Source organism: Anas platyrhynchos, chromosome 1 (genome assembly GCF_047663525.1).
Source record: "Anas platyrhynchos isolate ZD024472 breed Pekin duck chromosome 1, IASCAAS_PekinDuck_T2T, whole genome shotgun sequence".
Lineage (NCBI taxonomy): Eukaryota > Metazoa > Chordata > Aves > Anseriformes > Anatidae > Anas > Anas platyrhynchos.
The window spans coordinates 81,557,682-81,578,624 of record NC_092587.1 but is presented as its reverse complement, the minus strand read 5'-3'; the positions used below and the strand labels follow the sequence as shown (position 1 = coordinate 81,578,624).

Here is a 20,943-nt window from a genome sequence, read left to right as displayed (position 1 = left end):
CTTGCATTACCCCTAACTGTCCTTTTCCCCATGCAACTTCTTACACAAACCTTCAGACTGCTTTTACTTATGCAGTTCTACACATTTTTGCCAGGTCCCACTGCTCTGAATCCAGCTCTTGCAGAAGGCTGCTACCTATTTTTTCACAGGTACAAGGCAGCCTCATCACATCACCTTTATACTCATATATCTGTTAGTTCTTATAATGTCCAGATTCCGTTGAAAATTCTACTTGCTTTTAAAAGTCTGCAGGGACAACATTTGAGTCTCTGCTGTCTTTTTCCGTTATCTTCTTGCTAGAAATGCAACAACTGCCTGAATGAATAAGTTCAGAACGGTACAACTCTGGCAACAGACATTATTACATGCCTCAGTTGAAGGTATAAGAAAAAAATGGACAGGCAGTTACAACTGTGCACAGAGAAATTTTTTTCACAGTCCTTTAAATGAAAAACTTACTTCTGTTCTAAAGCATGAGATGAAGCAGTTGTTTACCATGATGAACATACTTGAAGATGTGATTTATTATTTTTTTTTTTTTTTTTTGATTTTTGAATAATAAGGTGTTGGTTTTTTTGTTTGTTTGTTTGTTTGTTTGTTTTAAGTTCTGTGGTTTCTCTTTGTCAAGTTCTCCTCTGCAAAGAGGCAATTTCATAGTAGCCTTTCTTCATGCAGTTTGTGCTATCTGGAATGGCCTCCTAACATCCTTCCACATATCCTGACACTTCTGTAGCTATTCACCCTCAGCACTTCAAACATGAGCTGAAAGTAATTCCTTTTTCTCTTGTCTCACCTCTGGGATAGTTTTTTCCTTCTGGTAACTTGCCTCGGTGAATATGTCATATTATTACTATCCAAACAGTATTCAGGTAATTTTTGTTATAAAAGGTTGTCTTATTTAAAAAATGAAACCTTATATTAATGAAAGTTTTTCTATGCCAGCCCTTGTTATTCTATCTTGAAATACATAGTCACTGAAGGGTAGGAACATCATAATCAGGCCATCACCAAAAATGTGATTGTGTTAACTAGAGGATTCTATCAAACTTTGAATCAGGGTTAGCAGACTGTTAGGGATAAGGAGAGTGTTAGATCAGCAGTGTTTTGGAGATAAAAATGAAGAGCAAATAGGTAGCAGGGAAAAAAGACAAGAAAATAAGTAGTAAAGAAAATAAAGAAAAAAAGAAAAAAGAAATAAAGAAATAAAGAAATAGAGGGACGGGAGGGGAGGGGAGGGAAGGGGAGGGGAGGGGAGGGGAGGGGAGGGGAGGAGACGGGAGGGGAGGGGAGGGGAGGGGAGGGGAGGGGAGGGGAGGGGAGGGGAGGGGAGGGGACGGGAGGGGAGGGGACGGGAGGGGAGGGGACGGGAGGGGAGGGGACGGGAGGGGACGGGAGGGGAGGAAGGGAGAAAATAACTATTCCAGGGCATAATATTGCCTAAGGTATCTCTAACAAAGGGGCAGAATGTGGGGAGGTATATTTTTTTAATCAGAAAAGGAAGGAACACAGAGAACTCTGACTGCTGTATGAATAAGTACAACATTCAGAAGCTGACAGCACTGAAGGGTCTTTCTTTTGCCACCTTTAATTTAATAGAAACCAAATTTATGATATAGCCATCTTTCTCCCCGAAAGAAATTTGCTTTCTTTCGCCCTTCATGCCCTCCTGTCCCCTCCTTGTTTCTTAAAGAACATTAAGAACCTGAAATGTTCATCTTGGCTTGTACAATAATAATTGTCAAAACAATAATAACAACAAAAGTAACCTAAAGCTGAAAAAAAAAAAAAAAAAAAGATGCTGAGGGGATTGAAGGGAGGGGGCAGGGTTGAGAAAAGGCCATATGACAGAGAAAGCAGGGCCTTGTTAGTATAAGCTGTCACTGTGAATTGAGGGTGGCTCATCTCAAGCACACTCCTAGCGATTTCATGGAAGAGCAAGAAAAAAAAAAGCAAACACAAAAGCAAGCCTTCCATTACACATTGCTGTTTCAGAACTCTGGCTTCCTGTCATTGAAGACTGCTTCAATACACAAGAAACTCATCTTGGAGAGAAACATCCAAGAAACCTAACATGCCTAGACACACTAAGAGACGCCCGGAGGAATAGGAGTGGTCTGAAAAGTCAGACAAAACCAAAAGAGAGCAGATTGGCTGACTCTAGGCAGGAGAAGAAATAAGTTGCTCAACTGAATTACCCCAGAAATAGGTGAAGAAGGCATACATGAGAAGCATGAAGAAAATGAATTTTTCAGGGTGTTAATAGAACACTTGCCTATCTGCAGCAGGAGCCAAAGGATCTGTCTGAAATTACCATATGAATTACCAAGCCATATCTTTTACTGTAAACAAAAATTGACCACCCACTTGCAGCCAGACTCCTAAGGGGACCAGGTATCCTATCATATACATGCTAATTGTCTTTCAGGTAATGAATGGCTTGAAGGGAAGAAACAGACTTTGTTAAACCACTGGCATTTGCTAGCAGTAGGAAGTTATTGGGGTGTGTATATGCTCCCTTACTTTCCAGAGCAAAGAAACAGAAATCAAAAGATGAGATTTAACCAAGATCGCAATCTCATGTCCAACCCTGCAGCATTTCTTTTGAGCTTTACTGTTTTTGCAGGGGTCTCTGCATCTTCAGTGTGGAATCTAATTAGGTTTTTATTTAACATTTACACTTGTTTAAATGTTTACAGCCATTTTCTGTCACTCAGTTCAAATTGTTCCCCCTTTTTCTCCTTACCACATAACTCCTCACTATATCCTCTTAACCAAGCTGTATACAACTCCTCTCCATACATGCTTTTACATGCTTATAAAGAAGAATGCATGCCCAGTCCTTCACTGTTAACATTTAGCAGAACCATATGCATGCAGTTCTCTCCAGCTGCTTCTGTAAGTCAGTCCGTGTACAGGATATTTACAGAAATACAGAATTCACTTGATGCTATTCTTTTTTGTTTGTTTGTTTGTTTGTTTTTCCTTCCATATACAAATCTTCTGTATTCTATCAATCAGTCTGGCCTTCTCTACAACCCTTTTATCTCTCCCTTTCTTCTGACTGCCCACACATACTATTAGTACTTTAGTTCTTAGTTATCCTTCTGACTTAGGTCCTAGCTACAAGGATCACAACACGTTTGTGAAAACTGTAAGATATTTAAAAATTTATCCCATATAAAAACAAAAAAAATCTTTGTTCCCCATTGACAGAAGAAAAATATTTCAAGACCATTTGTCAAAACAGCAAGGTTAAAAAGGCAAGAACAAAGTACAAGTAAACACAAAACATTCAGAAGAACCTAGAGCAGCTCAAATAAAATAGCTATGGTGATTGTTTCTGGATCCTTTGTCAAAATTCAGTTTAAGATCTCCCTAAGAACTGTAAGAACTGTAGTTTTCATATTCATTTATGACTCAGCTATATGGTTTTAACATGTGCTATCCCAGGGTCATGTGTATTTAGGTGATGAGTAAATATTATTATGTATATTCTTTCTTGTTATACAGTGCCTATCTTTATTCTTTATCTGTATCTTCATCTTTAGACAGTGCCTATCTCTCATTTTTCTACCTCCTTACTTTAATAAGCAGGAATGCAAAAGGTGAACAGATTTAATGAAACACAACACTACTTTTTGGAGTATGAAGTTGTAGAATAATTGCTGGAAGTGACATATTGAGACTAAAAGTATGTGCACATCTTAAAGGAAGGTATGGCATTGAGGAAACTCCCAGGGTGAGATATAGTAGATATACAAAGGACCTGTTCTGTGATAGTCCCCTTGGCAAAACAACCTGCAGCCTTAGATATTGGCAATAAGAGTGGAGCTTGGTTTGCTGTCTCTAAAAGAAAACGCACGGAGGGTGGAGTAGAGTGGAGACACTGTGTCCAGGCTCTGTGGTATCACCACAGGGATAAGGAACTTCATGGTACTGTGGAATTGATAAATTGCATAGCCAGCCCAGAGCCAGCTGTTTTCCTTTTTTTTGTCAAAATTATGTCTTCTAGGTGAACTTTGCTCATTATAATCTCATTATTATAGAATCTTAGAACCCAAAGGACCTGTGCTCCTGTTGCTTCAATAAACTTCACTGGTCATTAATCTACTCGACTGAAGGTCTATCGTACTATTTGTGCAGCCATGATCATGGTAATTCAATATATGGAATGTGACTGGACTTAGAGTGCCAAATTGGGCATCACTCAGAATCTAAGCCCAGATGCCCCCAGTCACTTTGATATCTGAGGACAAGCTGGAATGCAAGGTGGTTTAGTTCCTGCCAAACTTCTTTACCCTTTAATGAAACAGAACTGAAATGAGGGAAATGGAAGGTGGTGTACGGGAACAATAGAAGGTGGAAAAACAGAGCAACTCAGAACACAGACAAAAAAGAAAAGTGAAGAGGTGAAAAATGCTAGAAAAGCTCTATAAGATGAAATGGAGAAGAGTAGGATGTAGAGAAGGCGTAGAGAAGATGAAAAAAAAAAAAAAAAAGAAAAAAAAAGAAATGCTCTCTAAGAGCTGCTGTGGCAAGCTAATGCTCAGAAAATCTGCATCAAGCCCTGATAGTGTCTCCCATCTTGCACAATGAAGATACATGCTTTCTCTGAGCCACAGAGCTACATCTCCCTTTGCTATATTCTCCAGGGCAGATTCTGCCTTGACAGCTCCTCTCCATTTACAGGTATATCAGCTGATAAACTCATTATTTTCTGCCAAGAGGAAAGAAAGGAAAGCCCATTCAACAGAAAGCAGGAAAGAGAAGGGCAGAGGTGAAATCATGGAACAGGCACGTTAAGATAAAAAGCAGGCACAACACAGAAAGATTCAGGATATAAAACATAAAAGCTAATCAAATGAGAGACAGACATGGAAATTTTGGTTCTCAGATAGAAAAAGTTCCTCACCTGACTGGCTGGTGCTAACATTGATGGTGGCATAATGGGGTGCTTCTGAACTCAACTCAGTCACCAAGTTGACAGCCTGGATCTCAAAGGTGTACTGCACACGGGCCAGCAGGTTGGAGACCTGCACACGACTTTCTGTCAGGCCCATCTGGCGTGGTTCAAATTGTACACTGTCTCCACAGCGCACGCAGGGTCCTGGAGAACCTGTTGGGCATACTTTGCAAATGACATTGAAGAAAACATCCTTGCGGCCACCCAGGTCCTTGGGAAGGCGCCAGGTCAGGAGAACGTTGGAGCCAACAATTTCATAGCTAAGGTCACGGGGAGCAGAGGGAACACCTGGAAGACAGAATGAAAGGTAAAAATCCTATGAAAGAATGAAAAAGAAGTGGAGGAGGGAAGAAGACAAAGAATGGAGGGAAAACAAGTTACTTTTTCTTCGTTCTCTTCTCTAGCTGTTTCTCTGTACAAGGTTAAGAAAAACAAGTTCTTTGCTATGTCATACACACACATGCTGGAGCAGCCACACTAACATATTTTAGGGACACAAAATTGACAAGAAAGGTCTTTGTTTCAGGAGTGTGACTTTCATTTTTCCCTAAAAGAATAGCCAGTGTTTAGGAAACCTTCAAGCCTTTGAAATACCGAGTTTTGCACCTTAGTAAAGATTTGTCTCTAATGAGATCTCTAGATCTCTCCTTTGGCACCTAATACCTCTGAATTCTCTCAGACCTTAGATTGTTCCATCAGTTGTGGGAGCTGAACCCCACTTATGCTATAGTTATTCCTCCTACCAGCCGGGCATCAGGAATAAAATCTGGCAGCAGAAAAAACAGCTATGCATTCGCCATTTGCCCTATTAGAGACAGTGAAGAGAAGGCAGAAAATGCAGAGGGTGAGAAGATTATGCGGAGATAAGAATGGGACAAGACATTGGAAGCTAGACAGCGAAAAGCTCAGAAAGTTAGAAATAAGTCACAGAGTTGCACTGCTCAACTTAGGCATGAAGATGATGTGATCACCAAGGCAATCACCAAGGTGATCGGCTCCAGGGCAGACATGTTCTGCAATGGAGCAGGGGGTCGCAGTATGCAGGGGGTTCCCTACATCCAGGCCCCTCGAGGTAGCACCCCTCCTCTCTCATACAAAGTCGGCCGCCCCTGGGGAGTGCAAGTGACCAGGAGTGTGGCAGTGGCGTGGCTCTCTATATTACAGTGTTTCAATGTTATTGAGATCAGGGTTGGGAATGATGAGGTAGAGTCCCTTTGGCTAAGGATTAGGGGGTGGTCAACAAAGCGGACATCCTGTTAGGGGTCTGTTATAGACCGCCAAACCAAGATGAAGAAATGGATGAGGCATTCTACAAGCAACTGGTGAAGTTGCGCAATCACCAGTGCTTGTTCTCATGGGGAACATTAACTTCCCAGACATATTCTGGAAAGAAGAGGCAGGTAACTCAGGGGGAGTACAAGGACATTGCTAGAATATGCAGAGAGAAAATCAGAAAGGCTAAAGCCCAGCACAGGTTCAACCTAGACACTATGGTTAAGGATAACAAAAAGTGTTTTTGCAAATATAATAATGGTAAGAGGACATCCACGGAGAATCTCCATCCTATACTGGACATAGGGGGAACATGACTACTGTGGATAAGGAAAAGGCTGAGGATCTTAATGCCTTCTTTATATATGTCTTTACTAGCCAGACCGCTTATCTTTGGGAGTACTTGGCCTCCCAGCCTGGAAGTCTGGAGTGGGGAGCAGAAGAGACCACCCCACAGTTCACGTGGAAACAGTTAGAGACCTGCTGCTCCACCTGGACTGTCACAAGTCCATGGGGCCAGACGGGATCCACCTGAGGGTGCTGAGGGAGCTGGCGGATGTGATTGCCAAGCCACTTTCCTTCATCTATTAGCAGTCTATCAGGTCCCAGATGACTGAAGTCTTAATAATGTGATGCCCATTTATAAGAAGGGCTGTAAGGAGGAGCCGGGGAACTACAGGCCTGTCAGCCTGACCTCAGTGCCAGGAAAAGTGATGTAACAGGTAATCTTGAATGCAATCACACAGAATAAGACGGACTACCGGGGGATCAGGCCCGGTCAGCATGGGTTCGTGAAAGGCAAGTCCTGCCTCACCAACCTCATCTCCTATGACCAGGTGACCCGCCTGGTAGATGAGGGAAAGGCTGTTGACGTAGTCTACCTAGACTTCAGCAAAGCTTTTGACACGGTCTCCCATAGTATTCTTCTGAAGAAGTTGGCAGCACATGGTTTGGATGGGTACACTCTTTGCTGGGTTAAAAACTGGCTGTACAGCCAGGTCCAGAGAGTAGTGGTGAACGGAGTGAAATCCAGCTGCTGACCGGTTGTCAGTGGTGTTCCCCTAGGATCGGTGTTGGGGCCCATCCTCTTTTATATCTTTATTGATGATCTGGATGAGGGAATTGAGTGCACCCTCATTAAGTCTGAGGACAACACCAAGCTGGGGGGAAGTGTTGATCTGCTGGAGGATAGGGAGGCCCTGCAGAGAGACCTGGACAGGTTAGATCCATGGGCAGAGGCCAGTGGGATGAAGTTCAACATGGCTAAGTGCTGAGTCCTGCACTTTGGCCACAGCAACCCTATGCAAAGCTACAGGCTTGGTGCAGAATGGCTGAAAAACTGTGCAGGGGAAAGGGATCTGGGGGTGCTGGTCAACGCTCACCTGAACAGGAGCCAGTAGTGTGCCCAGGTGGCCAAGAAGGCCAACAGCATCCTGGCTTGTATCAGGAACAGTGTAGCCAGCGTGACCAGGGAGGTGATCGTTCCTCTGTACTATGCTCTGGTGAGGCCGCACCATGAGTACTGTGTTCAATTTTGGGCCCCTCACTACAAGAAGGACATTGAGGCCCTGGAACCTGTCCAGAGAAGGGCTATGAAGATGGAAAAGGGCCTGGAACAAAAGTGCTATGAAGAGCAGCTAAGGGAACTGGGGTTGTTTAGTGTGGAGAAGAGGAGAGCTGGGGGAGACCTTATTGCTCTCTACAACTACCTGAAAGGAAGTGGGGAGCTGAGGATTGGCCTCTTCTGACAGATAACTAGCAGTAGAACAAGAGGGAATGGCCTGTAGTTGTGCCAGGGGAGGTTCAGGTTGGAAATGAGGAGAAATTTCTTCTCAGAAAGAGTAGCTTAGCATTGGAATAGGTTGCTCAGGGAGGTGGTAGAATCACCATCCCTGGGGGTGTTTCAGGAAAGGTTGGATGTGGTGCTTAGGGACACGGTTTAGTGGGTGACATTGGTGGTAGGGTTATGGTTGGACCAGATGATCTTGGAGGTCTTTTCCAGCCCTAATGATTCTATGGAGACAAAGACAGAAAAGGCAGGGATGTAGATATTGAGCTCTGTAGCAGGGAGGGGTAGGGGAAATGTGATTTACAGGACACTTCCCTCCAAAGACTTCAATGAAATCCATGAATCCTCATTCTCACTATACTCTTATTAACAGCAAACATCTATGAAACCTACAGACTAAGACTTTTGTCTGTTTACTATTGATCAATGGAAGGATTATACTTTTTGTATATTTCCACTAGCTGTATCTTCCTGTGGACTCTTATTCCCCAAAAATATCCCAGAAAATTGCACACAAAAGGCTGGTTAAAATATGTATTCGTGACAAGATGAAGCAATTTGTATTGTGGTATAGTATAATCACATACTAGTTTTCCCCGAGGGTTCTTATTGTGACCAATGCAAAGGATATACAACTGCTCAGGAAAAAAAAAAGCCTTTGAAGTTAAGATTGCTTGATGTTGCTGAGGATGGATTCTGTGCAGTATACAAGCAAGGGATTACACAAAACAAAACAAAACACATTTCCTAATTTCTGAGTGTTTAACTTCACAGATGTAGAGTGACTGTAAGTTGCTTTAGGACGTAAATTCATTCCCTGTCACTTCGACAAAATTCATGAGTGATTCTTGATGTATTATTTAAATTAGATTTTGAGTGCTCATCATTAACCCTACTTAATTTTCTGGGATTAATTACTTGCTTGACCTATTAATGTTCATAATCATTGACTGTGAAAAGTTATAACCGATAAGCCAATGAAAAAATTAATAATTTCCATAAGTACAATTTGATTTCTACATAGTAAATATGGTCTTCACATCTCCAGTGTGGTCTATTGGTCATGAAAAGAGATGATTTGGAACTTCCCTGAATCATTCAGGCAAATTCTCCCTCATTAACAGCCCTTCTCCCTGTGTTCAAACGCTCCATTCAAATACTTACCCGTGCAGGGAGCATCAGAATTGTCAGAAGCAGATCGGTAGTAGTGGTTCTGACACACACATTCACTGGAACCTGGCAGTGGAGCATGACTGTGGGCAGGGCAGAGATGGCAAGGGTCGTCTCCCACAGACATTTTAAAGGAACCAAGGAGGCAGGCTAAGGGGAGGAAAATGAGACAGTCAAGAGCAGGAAACACATTTTGTCAGATTTCAAAAACAATGCAATCTTATTTACATTTAACTCATGCTGCTGCTGTTGAAAGAATTTGTTACACAGATTATCTACTGCAGGTTTCCTTGCTGCGTGGCTATACAGACAATACCAGCTCTGGGATGGAGCATGCACTGTTAAAGTTGCAATTTCAAACTAGTTTATTTTATTCTACACAATAGGTACTTAAACTGATTCACTGTCAGATGAAAGAGAATCAGTCCAGAGACAGCTTTGGCCATCTGAAATAATTGTCTTCTCCTTACTCACTCAAAGAGCATTAGCATTGGAGAAGCCAAAATGCACAGTTGTGTGATCTGTCTGGAAATAGCCATAACCATCCACATCTCCTTTAGCCCACCCAACACAGCCACAAAAATGGATTTTTTTTATGCTGCCTTAGACAGTTTAATTGCTTAAAGTAATGTAAGACACCATGGTGTTTTTTTTTGATTTTGCATCAAAATGAAGAGCCAGAATGAAGATATGCAGTCCTAATTGTTTTTCTGTAGGTCTGGACACTTTCCAGTAGTGGACAGAAGCTTCTTAAAATAGTCAAGTTTAATCTGCAAATGCATAGGACCATGCCTGTGGAAAAAGCTGAAACAAGGGGGGAAATCCAACATTTGGGGAAAGAAAATTAAAAAAAAAATAAAAAAAGGTTAACAGTAAAGGAGTATAATACATTCGAGGGTCAGCAAAGATGCTGTGCTGAATAACATAGCAGAAAGTGCTTGGATCTTGCACTGAAATAGTAGGATAGAGGTTTCATAATTTTAATGCAGGTTTTAAATAAGTTTTCTATAGCTGCTTTTCTATATAAATAGACACAGAATTTTTACATGCTATGGACTAACTAGCTCTGGTGAATGTTCTTTCATGGATTGACATTTGTTTAGTTAGTTTCACAGTAAAACACATTTCCAGGGAAGGGGAAGCTTTCAGATAGATCCCAAGTGAATGTTTGATTTCAGAAGACACATGGTAATGCTGCTTTCTCCTTTCAAGAGAAGAACCGTCCTAGTGCTTGCCATAAGGAGAAGAATCCAAAGGATCATGAATAGCAAAAAAATGTATATTTCAAAGAGAACTGTGTAAAAGAAGAACATTGCGTGCAGATGTTAACATGAAGTTAGGATGTCTTAATGAATATTTTGAAATGGAACACCACACCAGAAGCTGAAGAATTAATCCATCTGGTAATTACTTACTATGACAAAGGAAAGCAGACTTCCACCTCCTATACTAATTATTTGGAAATTATTTCTAACACATATGTGTTGAGTTGCCCTTTATGAATCTTCCTTAACAAATAAACAACTTCAGAAAAACAAAGTAGCTTACTTATCTGTCCTTCTCATTTGTGTCCAATTCCCTTTGCTATGGGTTCTCCAAGTCTGTTTGGGAATTTCTGATGTATACTTTAGGCCTGTGGGGATGCAAACCTTAACAAAGCTGAAAAGGTTTCAGACACATTCTGGACATAACAGCCAATAAACAATATCTACGGAGTCCTGTTCGCTTTAAGACTCATACTACTTCACCTTCTCTGTTGGAAGTCTTCTGGCTGCAGAGTAACGTCCACGTGTATTGTGACAGAATGTTAAGTCCTGGAACAGTCAGACCATAACAGGGACTTCAATAATGCTGAATGATAGCACTGGGGCAGGAGGACACTGAATCTTCCCAACACAGTGAAAATGACAACATTCAGTGTGTAATACATTGCCATATAGAATGAAAGGGAGAAGAGATTGCAATTTTGCATAAGATGGTAAGTCTGCTCAGCCCTGCTACCTGGAGTACTGTGTCCAGTTCTGAGCTCCCCAGTGCAAAAGAGGCATAGAACTACTGGAGTGAGCTCAAAGGAAGGCTGCTAAGGTGATTAGAGGACTGGAGCATCTGTCGTACAAGGACATGCTGAAAGAACTGGGCCAATTTAGCCTGGAAGAGAGAAGCCTGAGGGGACACCTCATTCATGTATACAAATATCTTGGGGGGAGGGTGTTGAGAGGATGGAGCCAGTCTCTCTTCAGTTGTGCCCAGCTACAGGACGAGAGGCAAGGGGCACAAACTGAAGCACAGGAGGTTCTGGCTCAATATGAGGGGGCACTGCTTTACTGTGAGGGTGACAGAGCACTGGGACAGGTTGCCCAGAGAGGTTGTGGAGTCTTCTTCTCTGGAGCTATTCAAAACCTGCCTGGATGCCATTTTGCGCAACGTGCTCTAGATGATCCTGCTCTGCTGGGGGGATTGGGCTTTATGGTCTTCAGAAGTCCCTTGCAACCTTGGCCATTCTGTGATTCTGTGAAAAGAGCAAGTGCCTTTGCCTTCAGACCTTTATCCAGCAGAAAGTCAAATTATTTTCATACAGAAAGTTCTGTCCCTATCCTCCTATGAGAAAAAATACAAAGGAAATAAGATTTTTCCACTTTATGAAGCATATCCCTTTCATTCGTTCATTTGTTCGTTCGTTCATTCATTCATTCATTCATTCATTCAGTTTAAGACTCTGCTAACAGTTACAGATGTAGAATACAATTTTCACATTTCTTGGCAAGTACATCTATACTGACACTATGAGCATTACCAATGGGCGGTTCTCATCCAACATTTGTGAATAAATGGTAAATAAAAATTTACCATTTTATTGGGTCTTCTGTATTTATTTCAAATTTGAGAATGCTAAACTGAACATGATTTTTTTTTTTCTTACAAGTAATTCTCATCCATATTTTCTTGCAACAAACTGCTTGTGCAGGGGGGTTAGATATGATGACCTCCAGAGGCCTTTTCTAAGCTCAGCCATTCCATGATTCTGTGATTTCTCTTGAACACAGGCAAATCAAAATGTCTGGTCAGATCACTCTGGTCCCACTGCCCCACTGTCAGAGTTTTCACAACATATACATGATTATCAGAGGATGGGGAACAGTGAAAGGGAAAATTCTTGCCACTAGGAAACATCTCATTTTAGATGTTCAGAAGGAAAATGAGAATAGGATTGACAGGACCCCTCTGAGGAGGAATCTGAAAAAATATGTTCAAACAAGATAAACAAAAAAGCGTAAAAAAATCAGTAGGGAAGAGACTCACATGGTCAGTTCAACCCATATAACAGAAATGGCAGCTGGAGAGCTATTAAGAGGAGTACAGAACAACTTTGGAGGAGAGATCTCTCTGAAGTGGTTATATTGTCTGGTGAAACAAATTAATCACTACACTGCTCTACATGAACCTATGATTCTATGATCTCATGCTGGTCTTTCCAGGAGAGAGGGCAGATACTGAGAAAGGATCATGCTCTGAAAACCTTTTTTGTGTCCCCAGGGATTTCTACTGTCTACAGTCAAGAACAAAACAAAACAAACAAACCCCACAGAAAATGAAATCGTATAGCATAATTGAAGCTAAGTTGATTTCTAAAGATCAAACATGATTCACATTTCCCCTGCATTCCTAATGCAAAGATAATTAGGGGAAAAAAAATAAAAAAAAAAATAAATAAAAAAAAAGCAAACAAACTATGACCTAAAATTTCTAGTTACTTACATTTTGGCCAATATGGCAGAGACTAACTTGTCTCCATGGTCTCCATGTAGCTAAAGAACAGCCTCCCATGGTCAGGGACTACAGCTGTCACACACCTGCTTCCATCTGAACTCAGACCCCTGCCTCTGTACCCAATCAGGGAGATAGTTAAGTTTGTGAGCATCTTCATCCCTTTCCAAAATTGCCTAAGATATACTGTCTCACTTCATTCAGCTCACAGATAGCAACAACAGTCATTCCCATGATATGTAGCATTTCCTGGCACTGCCTCAGTCCAGTCATTCTATAAATAAGATATAAAAGGTTCAGGGGAGGGGAGGGGAGGGGAGGGGAGGGGAGGGGAGGGGAGGGGAAGGAAGGGAAGGGAAGGGAAGGGAAGGGAAGGGAAGGGAAGGGAAGGGAAGGGAAGGGAAGGGAAGGGAAGGGAAGGGAAGGGAAGGGAAGGGAAGGGAAGGGAAGGGAAGGGAAGGGAAGGGAAGGGAAGGGAAGGGAAGGGAAGGGAAGGGAAGGGAAGGGAAGGGAAGGGAAGGGAAGGGAAGGGAAGGGAAGGGAAGGGAAGGGAAGGGAAGGGAAGGGAAGGGAAGGGAAGGGAAGGGAAGGGAAGGGAAGGGAAGGGAAGGGAAGGGAAGGGAAGGGAAGGGAAGGGAAGGGAAGGGAAGGGAAGGGAAGGGAAGGAATCCCTGGCAATCTAAATAGGTAAAAGACACCTTCTTTTAGTCCAGCAGTTATAGTGAGCCTAGGGCTGTCTTTCCACAGTGTTTGGCTCTATTTTGTTTCTGCAGGATTCCATTCTTCACACCATGAGGTTTTTCACTTTTCATGCACCTTACACTACCCCCTTAATTGCAGATTATGACATCACATTCATTTCCTGCGGTCCTACAATCTCTGCAGACAACTACTGTGCTCACTGGAGGCAGTCATAATGAATACCCAAGTTGAAGTGAACCCACCATCACTAAGACTGACATGCATTGCTTTAATGAACATCACCTTCTTAGGACCATCCCAGAGAAAGCCTGAAGGAGAGCAGCTTCTCCTGAAACCCCTCCACTGTGTGCCTGTGGAAAAACTTCACAAAAAACACAGGCCTTGTCACTGTGCCATCCCAAAGGCACCAGTACTTTCCAGGAAAACAGAGATTTAGTACTAATTTATTGACAGTGTCTAATGTAAGGACAGAGGGTAGCAGAGCTAGCACCTCAAGGGATAGAAAAAGCTGTCACTTCCCATTAAGTCAAGGCTACTATGAAAGGTGAAGGCAGAGTTTGGACTATGCAAGAGCTTTTCTCTCAGTTTGTCTGAGCTATTTTTCACATCTTGGCACTGTGTCAGAATGCCACAACAGTTTAGTTGGTCACAGCTTGTCTCAGAGATGTTGACCCAATTTCCCTCAGCTCCACCCTAGAGCACTCTCTTCTGCTTTGTCTGCATTTGCCTGAGTGCTCCATGGGGAAATGTTCCACCTGGGAGGCTGGAGAAGCAGTTTCTGACAGACTTCTAACATCAAAACAGCAGAGAAAAGCTCTGGGATCATGGGGTATGTGTAGGAGGGGATAGAACAAGAACCAAAGAAGACGAAAGAAGAAAAGGCATAAAGAAAAGCTCACTTGGACAATAAGAGCTGACAGTAAACCTTCTGAGAGCATAAAAAGATACAGCAAGGAGAAGGACCAAGGACAGAAAGAAACTTCAACAGAGTTATATGTACCCCCAGTACAATTTTTTAGGGCACGGGATAGACATTAGGGTAACACTTTGACTTTTTGCACCCAGACCTGATTTGGAAATGAGATTTAGGAGAACATTTAGAAGAGCATAAAATCACTCTCCTTTTGACTGAGGCAGTCAAACAAGAGTTCTGTGGAGAAGATCTTTTCTCTACTCCTTAGGAGAAATTCTCCATTCTCCTTAGGAGAAGGTCTCCATTTTAAAATGCGTCAGTTTTTTTGACTGTTCTAAAGCAAAACAGACATGTCTGGGAAAGACTGGCTTTGACTACAGTGCAGAAAGAGGATTTGTCCAGGTACTAGATTAACAAAGCTTTTTGGTCCATGAGAGGAGAGAAAGTCAATATATAAAAGTAAAGAGCAAGGCTAAAGGGTCATGCATCCAGAGTGTTGTTGCTGGTCCAGAAAACAAGATATACAGGAAAAGCTGCCCAACTTTTTCACACATATACATAATTCCCACAGCCACCTTTTCAGAACTGACATAGCACAAGACGTTTGTGTTGCAGAGTAAGGTAAAGTCAAAGAAACATTATTGGATGGGATTTACCAGTTTTAATCAGATCATTCTCTCTAAGTCGCCAATTTGCTTCTTGTTGCTGCCATACTATGAAAGAGAGCACAACAGTATTACAAGACAACCCCTTGGGGAGGTCAGGTGAAAGGAACTCTTCTAAGGCCAGAAGGGATCTATTGGCTTTGATACTGGCTTTTGATACTGTCAATAATCTGAAAATATTTGTCATTTAAATTGCACTTGTAGGACTGAATGAAAGAAGACAGGCCCCTAGAGTTATGGGAATATCTAGCAGAGATGAAGTTTTTAGGATTGCATTGAAATTACTGTATCTGGTTTTGGATCCCTCAATGTTGTTGAAAAACTGGAGCAAGCTCAGCAAAGGGCCACTGAAATAGTTACACAGCTGGAGTACTTGCCCTGTGAAGGACCTGGAGAACATGAAATCCAGAAGTAGGCTTCCAAAATCTACAAAGATTTTATTAGAAAGATAGAGCCAGGTTCTTCACATCCATGCACAGTAGAAAGATGAGAGACAACAGGCACAAATTGAAACACAAAATGTTCTGACTGGATATAAGGAAGTCTTTACTACCATGAGGACCATCAAGCGCTAGGAAAATTTACTTGGAGAGGTTATGCAGTTTCTATTCCTGGAGATTTTCAAGACCATATTGAAAAAATGATCTTGAGCAATCTGTCTGACCTTTTTTTTGAGCCTGTTTTGAGCAAGAGGTTGGAAAAGAGATATACATTTGTACCTGCCCAGATGCTACTTTCTTCTCTAATCACTTGGAATATTTACACAAACATTTTATGACTGTCCTGTTACTTAAGTTTGAAACAGCGTTAGTGAGCCTTAGGACATGGTTTTGTTATCCGAAGGTTTGTTCCCAATACACCTGTCCAATAGGCACTGAGAGTTGGAATCTACATGAAAGTCTATTAAATAATGAATTCTGCAGAATCAGGTGCTTGGCAATGTTTTGCAAAGAAAGCACATTTCTTACTTAAGTGCCATTATTTATACACACCTAACTTGTGAAATCATCTCTCTAGCTACTTCTGATTGGTTGTTTTAGTTCACCTAACTTATCTCTATTGAGCATGTGTGTTACAGAGAACCGGAGGGGGCGAACACCAAATCCCATATTTCTATACATTTCCATTTTGGTGGGTGTGGATTTAAATATACTGATGACCTTTAATGAGCAAAAGGTCAGTCTGGAATCTTCTTTCAGCTGCTTTCTTAATTCTTGTTTTCTTGCTTTCATCCCTCATCTGCTTTGCTTTTGCTAGCTCAAGACTACTAGTCTCCTTGTTTTCTTCAAGGTCTTGTTTTCTTCAGCTCAGGACTACAGTTTCACATTGCTAATTTATCTAATAATGACTAATCCTTGAAAAATCAGACTCTCACCCCTTTACTTGCATTGGATCTATATTGACTGTGTGGTTTCAAAGTAAGTCAATTCACCTGTCTGATCTGTTGGTAAAGTAGTCTAACAGATAAACAGAGGAAAAGAAAAAACATTATTTGGCAATTGTTTATGCTGTCACCCTCTGAGGTTGTGCAGTCACTAGATTCTGAGAGAAGGGGTGATGGGAAGCCCTAAAGATAAGCAAAATGTCAGCATGGAATGGACATTCAGAAGATTATAACACCATAATAATCACAGAAAATCATTACATATTGTTAGGGTTTAGACATATAAACTGTGTTTTACACTAGTATGTTATCAAACCAATGATACACTGTGTGTGCTTGGCTACTATCAGTAAACATAAACTATTTTGCAGTACACTGAATTAAAGCATAATATGCCTATTAATAATAAAAGCTAGGCATCTTTAAAAACATTAACAATAAAATAGATTTTAGATTTTGTTTTTTAATTTTCACTAATAGTAACCTCATGTCAGTAAGACAAATGCCAAGGAACAAAAGAACACTCAAAAACATTGTGTTGTTTTTTTTTTTTGCAAGTAAACAAAGGGACAGCCAACCGCCTCTTATGACAGTACACAAAGTATTTTAGGAAAAAAAAAAAAGCACAAATAAGCAGGTTTCCCAAGAAGCTCAGAATTCAATCAAGACACAAAGAGAAGAGTAACAAGATCAAAAAAGAACAAAGGGAAAAATTTAAGTATGGTCAAGAATACACATATCAGAAAGACGATTCCTTTCAGTTTATTTAGAAACAGTTCACACGCTCACATTTACTTTTAACAGCATAGAATAATTAGATTTCAGGAGAGATTTACATTAGGAATTATCTGTTTCTACAGCAAGAATGAATACTAGATGTGAGAATATGAAAAATGAACAGAGCATCAAATCTGGCACTGGAGCCAAACTTGGAGGAATAAATGCATATAGGAGTATTTGAGGCACAGTATAGTAATAGCCCCCTAGGTTGATCTAGAGATTTATAGTTTCTACAGCTGGTTGGGTGGGGAACAGACAGTGGGAAGTGAAAGAAACATAAGGAGAGAAGAGTGTGGGTTGTTTTGGTTTTGCTTTATTAAAAAAAAATGGGGAAATAAAATCAACTGTTTTCCTAATGAACTGCTGGGATGAAGTAGTTATACGTTGTGAAGACCATTAGGAAATGGACTGTGTGAAGCAAAAAAGGTGAAATGAAAGGAAAACTTGGGCTGGGAAAGAAGGGAATATGAGTACAGAGCAATCACTGGACAGAAGGAAAAGCACATGAAAAGAACCAAAATGTGTGCATGTAGCAGAATAAACTTCAGAAGCTGAAGAAAGAAGCAATAAAGAAAAATAATATATAAATACATAATCTAGCACAAGATGCCAAGCTGTATTACCAAACATGAGTTTACTTCAATGAAGTTTTCTCACTCAGGAGAGACTAAGAGCACTGGGTTTGTTAATTTCAAAGAAAAAAAGGCTGCTGGGGGAATGCTACTGCTGGGGGAATCTTACTGCTGGCATTAGCCACCTGATGTGAGTATATAAAGACAGTGTAGGTGATACCAGTCAATAGCTAACTCTGTTTTGTATGAAAGAGATAAAATACGTTCTTTGAGGAAAGGGAAAGATGACCCAGGCCTTGGAGATGTCTAAAGGATGATTAACTGAGGAACTGCTAATCGGGAAGACTATTATCACAGAATCACAGAATTGTCTAAGTTGGAAGAGACCTCAAGATCACCGAGTCCAACCTCTGACCTAACACTAACAAGTTCTCCACTAAACCATATCGCTAAGTTCAACATCTAAACGTCTTTTAAAGACCTCCAGGGATGGTGACTTCACCACTTCCCTGGGCAGCCCATTCCAATGCCTCACAACCCTCTCAGTAAAGAAGTTCTTCCTAATATCCAACCTAAAACACCCCTGGCGCAACTTAAGCCCATTCCCCCTCATCCTGTCACCAGGCATGTGGGAGAATAGACCAACCCCCACCTCACTACAGCCTCCTTTAATGTCCTTATAAAGATAATAAGGTCGCCCCTGAGCCTCCTTTTCTCCAGGCTGAACAAGCCCAGCTCCCTCAGCAGCTCCTCGTAGGACTTGTTCTCCAGACCCTTCACCAGCTTCGTCACCCTTCTTTGGACTCTTTCGAGCACCTCGATGTCCTTCTTGTAGCGAGGGACCCAAAACTGAACACAGTACTCGAGGTGCGGCCTCACCAGAGCCGAGTACAGGGGGACAATCGCTTCCCTAGACATGCTGGCCACACTGCTTCTTATGCAAGCCAGGATGCTGTTGGCCTTCTTGGCCACCTGAGCACACTGCTGGCTCATACTCAGCCGACTATCAACCAATACTCAATAGGACATGATGCCACAGACACAAGTTGCAATAATCTCTTATTACATCTTATTACAATCTCCTGCTATGTAGGAAAAAGAAATTTCACCATGTCACAAAACATTGGGAACAGTTGCTAAAGGATGTTGTGGAATCTTCATCTTTAGGAGTAATGACAACTAGACTAGAATAGACCTTGTGTGACCTAACACACTTCGGTCCTGCTGTGAGAGTAGGGTTGGAGCAGAGGATTTCCACAGGTCCCTGCAACCTAAATTATTCTTTGGTTTTGTAGAAAGCATCTTTTAAGTGACTAAGATTTGAAAAAGGTTTATTGTATATATTTTATACTAGCAGCACATGCAAATTTCTTAGATTATTGAAGTTTATGCTTTAACATAAATCTTAACATTTATTTAGGATCTCATATTTACAAAAAATAAAAATAAAAATTAACCAAGCTGGTAAGGAAGGACATCTTTTCATAACACACAAAATAATCATTCAATATTCTTCCTATACCAGCCCTCAAACAACTCTGCACAGTTATTTGCTCCTCCAATTATCAGTAATACAGTTGTGATTCCTTCTGCAATCAGAAGGGTCTGCATGTGGTCACAAGAGACTGTCAATTTTATCCTCTCCAGCTGACATGTTCATATACTCCTGCATCCTATGAAAGAAGAGCCTATAGCTAGTACAGAAGCCAGGCAGATTTATTTCTTCCCTAATACTTCTAGAAACATACAGGGAAAGAAGAGAGGAGGTAACTGTGTGTGGTGGGTTAATCTTGGCAAACAGACAAATGCTCACCCAGCCACTCCCCTTCTTCAGCAAGACATGGGGAGAAAATAGGATGTGAATGCTTATGGATTGAGGTAAGACAGAGAATTGCTTACTGATTACAATCACAGGCAAAACTGACTTGGCTTGGGGAAAATTAATTTAAAGCCTATTAAAAGAAATTTGGGTAGTGAGAAAAAAGAAAAAAAAAAAAAAAAAAAGGAAAAGAAAACAAACAAACAAACAAAAAACAACAAACCAAACCAAAACACATTAAAATGACACCTTTCCACTGCCAAGCTTAACTTAACTTCCTCACTCTTCTACCCCACCTAAGCAGCACAGAGGAGAATGGAGGATGTGCAGTCAGTGCATAGCAGTTTCTCTCTGCAGCTTCTTTCCTCACTCACTTTTTCCCTGCCCCAGCATGGACTCTCCACAGGCTGCAGTTCTGTCAAAAAATACCTATCTGCTCCATCACGGAGTCTCCCAAAGGCTGCGGTGTGGGTATCTGCTCTGGCATGGATTCCTCCACAGGCTGCAGAGAGTATCTGCTATGGTGCCTGGACTACCTATCTCCTCTTCCTCCTCCTCTGACCTTGGTGTTCCCTCTGCTATTTCTCTCTTTCTAGTCCCTCCTCCTCTCTCCGTCTGATGTTTTCTGACCTTAAATATTGTTTGCCCAGAAGTGCCATACATATCTGATCAGCTCAGCTCTGTCCTGCAGTTGGGCATTGCAGAACCAACTGGAAACAGTTGTCTGGCATGGGAAATCCCCTAGCCTTTTCCAACAGAAGATACCCCTTCAGTCTCTACCACTACTAAAACCTTGCCACAAAAAGTCCCATACATTATGATACCCAACAAGGATATTTAGATCTCATGATCTACATAGCTCCCTCCACTCCATCCCTTTCAAAATATGGTTCAACCTGTGTTCCTTCCTGTACTCCAACAATCTTTCCCTCAGACATCAAAACTGGATAAAGGGATAAAAGTCAATCCCCTGAGCTACAGAAACAGCAAGTGGATAGTTGGTTGGTAATTACAGATGTAGGGGTACACACATAGCAATAGCACATTTTCAGTGATACGGGGCAGACATCATATTGGATACTACTATAGGACAGGAAAAAACAAACAAACAAACAAACAAACAAAAAACAGACATAGAGCTTGACTGAC

The 20,943-nt window shown here is 41.4% G+C and overlaps 1 protein-coding gene across 6 annotated transcripts in view; it reads right to left on the bottom strand.

Moving 5' to 3' along the window:
* Positions 1–20,943, bottom strand: part of EPHB6 (EPH receptor B6) — an 83,617-nt gene that overhangs the window by 30,612 nt on the left and 32,062 nt on the right. For all 6 annotated transcript variants that reach the window (XM_072043165.1, XM_072043163.1, XM_072043156.1 and 3 more), the window contains 2 exons: positions 9,189–9,344; positions 4,913–5,251 (listed from right to left, as the gene is read on the bottom strand). In XM_072043165.1, the coding sequence (XP_071899266.1) occupies positions 4,913–5,251; positions 9,189–9,344 (495 nt within the window). The remainder of the gene's footprint in view (positions 1–4,912; positions 5,252–9,188; positions 9,345–20,943) is intronic.